The sequence below is a fragment of the Sarcophilus harrisii genome, chromosome 3 (genome assembly GCF_902635505.1).
Source record: "Sarcophilus harrisii chromosome 3, mSarHar1.11, whole genome shotgun sequence".
Lineage (NCBI taxonomy): Eukaryota > Metazoa > Chordata > Mammalia > Dasyuromorphia > Dasyuridae > Sarcophilus > Sarcophilus harrisii.
The window spans coordinates 340,334,884-340,341,940 of NC_045428.1; the positions used below are offsets into that span (position 1 = coordinate 340,334,884).

At 39.5% G+C, this 7,057-nt stretch overlaps 1 protein-coding gene across 1 annotated transcript in view; it reads right to left on the minus strand.

Moving 5' to 3' along the window:
- MCM6 (minichromosome maintenance complex component 6) overlaps positions 1-6,290 on the minus strand; it is a 41,909-nt gene extending 35,619 nt beyond the window's left edge. The window contains exons 1-2 of the mRNA XM_031960019.1: positions 6,081-6,290; positions 1,359-1,505 (exon numbers count right to left, since the gene is read on the minus strand). Coding sequence (XP_031815879.1) covers positions 1,359-1,505; positions 6,081-6,187 — 254 coding nt within the window. The 5' untranslated portion in view covers positions 6,188-6,290. The remainder of the gene's footprint in view (positions 1-1,358; positions 1,506-6,080) is intronic.
- Positions 6,291-7,057: the final 767 nt, after the last annotated feature.

Consider the following 7,057-nt stretch of genomic DNA (forward strand, 5'->3'; position numbering starts at 1 on the left):
TAAAAATAGGATATACTGGATTAACATCCTATTTTTTTTTGGAAGTCAGAGGGAATTCTCAAGATACAATTTACCAGGTTTTAGAAGAACACTGATCAAATATTAAACATTTATTTTTCCCCCTTTTGTCCATTTGCTGTTGTTCAACCATTTGACTTATTTTGATTTTCATTTCTTTTATTAGCATTCTTTTAAATGCCTGTTAAAAGTTTGCAATTTTATGTTGCAAGACTTATTAATGCCCTCTGGTCACTGATTTATTCGGGAATGTTTTTGGCTAGCTGCCTACATATTTTGGATTATCAGACATGTATCAGAAATATTTCATGATATAAAGATTTATCTCATATTTTTCTGGCCAAAAAAGAGAGGCAGGTTAGAAGCTTTTTAGCACCTTTAGATGGATTCAGACTCAAGAGTAGGTATAAAGGGATCAACTGTCAACTTGAAAGATCTCCAGTGGAGTGCCTTAAAGATCTTTGCTTAATCCAGTGCCAAGTTGTTCTTTCTCCCCTTCTCAGTAACTTGGGATAAATCATTATTATCAAATTTACACATGACAGAGTAGGGAGGGAGGATTCCATCCTCTGTCAAAAAGATGATAACCTAAAATGTTGGGATGAAACTAGTAGATAAAATTTAAAAAGGATATAATCAAAGGTTAAATGAATTGCCCAGGATGATAAAGCTAGCGAGGTCTAAAGCAGGACTTGAACTAAACTCTTCCTAATTCCAAATTCAACATTATCATTGTGGCTCCCAGCTGCCTAGATCCAGGCCATTTTCCCATTACCAAAAACAAGGAACTTCTCCCTGACTTCCTTCCCTTTTGTGACATCTTTTCTCCTTCAAGGCTGCCTCAGATATTCACTTAACACTGATTTATTCTGTAGAAAGGAGAGATATCCTGAGGACTACACTTATACACAATCCCATATACAGTTCTTGTCCTCTAGGGACCTTTATGAGGGAACAAAATAAATATTAAGTGCAATGTCCCAAATGAAATAAACTCTCTTATATAAAACTTGAAAACCTGTAAACAAGACAGGTGCTTTGATAAAACAGATAGTGATTGACAAGCATGAGAAAACCAGCCCCACGGGCATACTAGTGTGAGCTATGTTTGTTTCAGAGCAGAACTCTTGTGGACTTCCCCTATTTTTTAGTGCCTTGGGAGGTATATGTCTCCAGTGTCAAGTACCTTGCTAGCAGGATACCTTTTAACCAAGACAGAGTTTGGACTGATTTCAAAGGTCCCATATGGCTCTGATGGCCCAGTAAATCTCAAAGACTAGCTAGTTTGGGGGCTTTTGTCCTCAATCAAACTCTTGTGGGTTTTCAATACAACATCATACCTGTAGAATTCCTCTTGAATAGTAGTGGAAAGTTGCTGATTAAATTCCTCCAGGTCCAAAAAACTCACCACCAACGTGTTTCTCTCAGGACGAATCAGCTCTTCTGCCAGCTGCAAATATTTTACTTCTCCATCACTACTCTGGAATCTGTTAGAAACATCAAGATCAGTTCAAATTAAATAGGTCAGCATGAAGCACTACAATAGCATATATATGTGTGCGGAGGAAGAGGGGGTACCTACCCTAAAGTCTAAAAAAAAATGCCTTCTTCATAAGTCCTAGAAATTAAATACTGTATTATTATTTCCATTTTATGATTGAAAAAGATGAATCCCAAAGGTCAAATAACAAAAGCCTAGGAGAAAAAAATTTGGATACCTGATATTACAATATAAAGAGGAAAGATTTCTTCTTTAAAAGAAAAGAAAAACCCCCAGAAACCCAAATTTTCCAATGGGGCTTACATAAATTGACTAAAATGCTGGTCCTACAACCAAGGCAAAATTAAGCACAATGGATATGCTTGAATCCTTGACAATTTTTGGTAGACAGTTCTGATGGACCAGGCCATCCTCAGCAACGAGATCAACCAAATCATTTCTAATGGAGCAGTAATGAACTGAACCAGCTACGCCCAGAAAAAGAACTCTGGGAGATGACTAAGAACCATTACGTTGAATTCCCAATCCCTATATTTATGCACACCTGCATTTTTGATTTCCTTCACAAGCTAATTGTACAATATTTCAGAGTCTGATTCTTTTTGTACAGCAAAATAACGTTTTGGTCATGTATACTTATTGTGTATCTAATTTATATTTTAATATATTTAACATCTACTGGTCATCCTGCCATCTAGGGGGTGGGGGTAAGAGGTGAAAAATTGGAACAAGAGGTTTGGCAATTGTTAATGCTGTAAAGTTACCCATGTATATATCCTGTAAATAAAAGGCTATTAAATAATAAAAAAAAAATTTTGGTAGAGGAAGGAAATGGAAAATTCACAAACATGTTGATACAAAGATGAATAAAAATTTTGCTAGTTTTATAGGACAAAACAGAAAGGTTACAAGAATCTAAGATTTTTAAAAATTTATGTATTTTTGTTCCTTGTTCTTCAAAACAAAATACACTTGACTGAACAATTGAGGGAATAATCATCTATTAACATTTGGTTGACCTAGTAACAACTCACATCTGCAATTGTTTCAGAGTTCACAAATGGCTTTGAGAGGTTTAAATGTATCATTTCCATTTTACACAGAACCGCATAGAAGTTAAGGGACATATCTGCCACACAGACAGAAAATGGTAGAAGAGAGAAATAGAAAAAGGTAGATAGAAATGGTGAATTCAAGTCCAAGCCTCCCAACTTCACAACTAGAGCTGTTTACTGCACATATAGCTGCTCCTTTATACGAAATTGCTCTTAGGGAAGGAAAAGATATATAATCTCCAATCCTAAGGTAAAAGAGCATAAGAACAAAAAATAGATTCATCTTCTACTATAATATAATTTTTTCAGGGGAAAAAAAAGCATCACACCAAGGCACAAATATAAAATGTTCAAGTATACAATGCTTAATTCTACATTATATCCCAATCTGAAGCTACTAAGTCCATCAGAAGTCATATAGCATGGAATAGCCAGACAAATTCTTGAACATGAAGTTAGGTGGACTATTAGATTTGAGTTTGATGCAAAACTAATGCAGACAAGATTAGAAGAAATATTTTTTACAGTCAAAGGTTCTGATAAAGGCCTCATTTCCAAAATGTATAGAAAATTGACTCTAATTTATAAGAAATCAAGCCATTCTCCAATTGATAAATGGTCAAAGGATATGAACAGACAATTCTCAAAGAAATTGAAATTATTTCTAGCCATATGAAAAGATTTTCCAAGTCATTATTAATCAGAGAAATGCAAATTAAGACAACTCTGAGATACCACTACACACCTGTCAGACTGGCTAGGATGACAGGGAAAGATAATGCTGAATGTTGGAAGGGATGTGGGGAAAACTGGGACACTGATACATTGTTGGTGGAGTTGTGAACGAATCCAACCATTCTGGAGAGCAGTTTGGAACTATGCTCAAAAAGTTATCAAACTGTGCATACCCTTTGATCCAGCAGTGCTACTACTGGGCTTAAATCCCAAAGAGATACTAAAGAAGGGAAAGGGACCTGTATGTGCACGAATGTTTGTGGCAGGTCTCTTTGTAGTGGCTAGAAGCTGGAAACTGAGTGGATGCCCATCAGTTGGAGAATGGCTGAATAAATTGTGGTATATGAATATTATGGAATATTATTGTTCGGTAAGAAATGACCAGCAGGATGATTTCAGAAAGGCCTGGAGAGACTTACACGAACTGATGCTGAGTGAAATGAGCAGGACCAGGAGATCATTATATACTTCAACAACAATACTATATGATGACCAGTTCTGATGGCCCTGGCCATCCTCAGCAATGAGATCAACCAAATCAGTTCCAATGGAGCAGTAATGAACTGTACCAGCTACACACAGAGAAAGAACTCTGGGAGATGACTAAGAACCACTACATTGAATTCCCAATCCCTATATTTATGCCCGCCTGCATTGTTGATTTCCTTCACAAGCTAATTGTACAATATTTCAGAGTCTGATTCTTTTTGTACAGCAAAATAACGGTTTGGTCATGTATACTTATTGTGTATCTAATTTATACTCTAATATATTTAACATCTACTGGTCATCCTGCCATCTAGGGGAGGGGGTGGGGGGTAAGAGGTGAAAAATTGGAACAAGAGGTTTGGTAATTGTCAATGTTGTAAAATTACTCATACATGTAACTTGTAAATAAAAAGCTATGAAATTTTTAAAAATTATAATAATAAAAAAAAGATTTGAGTTTGATGGAAATGGAGGGACTGGATTGTATTTAAAGGTATTTATAATATAACTGAGGGGAGAACATTATTTTAAAAACAGAGAAATATATATATGTAAATAAAAATATATAAATAATGTAAGTGAATGAATATACATATGCAAACACACATACACACATACATACACATATACACATATCCCAGCTTTGTAGCTTACAACTTATATGACCAGGGACGATCAAGAGTAGAATACACAATTCTGATGAATGTGGCCCTCTTCAACAATGAGATGAACCAAATCAGTTCCAATTGAGCAGTAATGAATTGAATCAGCTACACCCAGCAAAAGGACTCTGAGAGATGAATATGAACCACTACATAGAATTCCCAATCCCTCTATTTTTGTCCGCCTGCATTTTTTATTTCCTTCCCAGGCTAACTGTACACTATTTCAGAGTCCAATTCTTTTTGTACAGCAAAATAACTGTATGGACATGTATACTTATTGTGTATCTAATTTATACTCTAATATATTTAACACGTATTGGTCTACCTGCCATGTGGGGGAGGGGGTGGAGGGAAGGAGGAGAAAAATTGGAACAAAAGGTTTGGCAATTGTCAATGCTGTAAAATTACCCATGCATATAACTTGTAAATAAAAAGCTATTTAAAAAAAAAAAAGTGGAGCTATACCCAGAAAAAGAACTCTGGGAGATGACTAAAAACCATTACATTGAATTCCCAATCCCTATATTTATGCACACATGCATTTTTGATTTCCTTCACAAGCTAATTGTACAATATTTCAGAGTCTGATTCTTTTTGTACAGCAAAATAACGTTTTGGTCAGGTATACTTATTGTGTATCTAAGTTATATTTTAATATATTTAACATCTACTGGTCATCCTGCCATCTAGGGGAGGGGGTGGGGGGGTAAGAGGTGAAAAATTGGAACAAGAGGTTTGGCAATTGTTAATGCTGTAAAGTTACCCATACATATATCCTGTAAATAAAAGGCTATTAAATAAAAAAAAAAAAAAAAAAAGTGGGATACAAAGGCAAAAAAACTTGAATCCTGTTCTCAAGCATCATCCTCATCCTATTATCTAATAAAAGCTTTTATAAAGCACTTTAATGTTTGCAAAACGCTTTATAAATATTATCTAAATTGATCCTTACAGCCACCAAGGGAAGGGAGGCTTCTTTGACAGAACATAGTGACTTGCCCAAGGCCACTCCACTAGGAAGGGTCTTAGGCAAAACCGGGACTCTGAGACTCCGGGTACCTCTCCCTGCACCATCTAGCTGCCACATTCTAAAGGAGAAGGAAAAAACAAAACAACAAGAAAAACTTCTAAACCGGAAACCTATTCTAGAATGGGCCTTTCCCTATCGGCCAACCCCTTCCGATATCCGGTTCTTAACCAGGTCTGCAATAGGCAAAGCCGCGGCTCCCGGCGCGGCCGAGGCTCGGACCCGACACTAGAGAGGGAAGAAACTGAACGCGGAGGGGTCTGGGAAGCCCCGGGGTGCACGTGGGTGAGGGGCTGGGTGAGAAAAAGGGGACTGGGGGGGGGGAGGGGGAGAAGGATGTCCCGGGGACAGTGCCCAACTTCTCCCGGAGGGGGAGCTCGTGACAAAGCGGATCGGGTGGGTTAGCACGCCGACCCCAAGAGCTGGGGGATGGGCAAACACCCTGACCCCGGAGCAGTCGGAGTTGGGGACGGGACGGGGGGGGGGGGAATCACCACCCCCAGGCACACCCCGGAGGGGCGGGGAAGAAAGCCAGCTTCGGGGCACTGCAGACCCCGTCCCCTCCCCCTTTTCGAGGCCCCCCCACTCACTCTTCTAGGAAATCCAGGAAGAGCTTCTGGCACTTCTCCGCCACCTCATCGCGGACTTCCACATGCTGGCTCCCCGCCCCCGTCTCCGCCGCCGCCACTAGGTCCATGGCCACTAGCGTCCAGCCCAGGGAAGTCTGGGCCGCCGGTTCTCAAGCTTTCTCAAAGCAGCCACACGCTTTTTTCGGGGCCCCGGAGAGAAAGGTGTCTCCCCCGCGGCCTCTCCCGACGAGATGGCCCGAGCCAATCGCGGGCCCGGAGTCCGGCGTTTTCGCGCCAAACCTAGCCAATGAGAAGTTGTCCTCCGAAGCTCCGCCCATCCAGGGAGGCTTTTCGCGCCAAATGCTGGAGCGCCGGGTCCCTGGATTAAACCGATGCCCCGGCCCACTATTTACCTCTATTTACGGATCGATCGTGGATCTAAACCTTTCAGGAACCTCAAAGGCCATCTTGGTTAGCCCATTTATTACACGGCACAGGAAACTGAGGCTCAGAAGGGAAGATTGGAACACGGGCCTTCGGATTTGGGGGGCCTGGTTCTTTTCACCATCAGGAGTTACTCTAAAGTGTTTTATAATGATTCAAATTATTGTTCTGCCGCTGAACAATGTTCAACATATTTTTGTAAAATTTGTAAACTATTGTAAAATAAAAATGTGTGAAAAACAGTATTTTTGTAAAATACCGTACCAGGCACTGGGGGTACAAAAATGAATAAACAATGTCCCTACTTTTAAAGGCCCTACAATCCAATGGGTGAGGAAAACATTTTACAGATAAAGTTGTAAGTCTGTCATAGTCACTGATGTTCATGGAATAACTTGTGGCTCTCCAAGTGTTTTCTCATTTGATCATCAACGTTGTCATCGCAAGCATTGTTATACCCGTATTCTTATCATCCTTCTCGACAGGACCCTTCCCTCCTAACTACAAAAGTACTCATCTCTCCCTTATTTAAAAAAAAAAGCTCTCAATAGCGA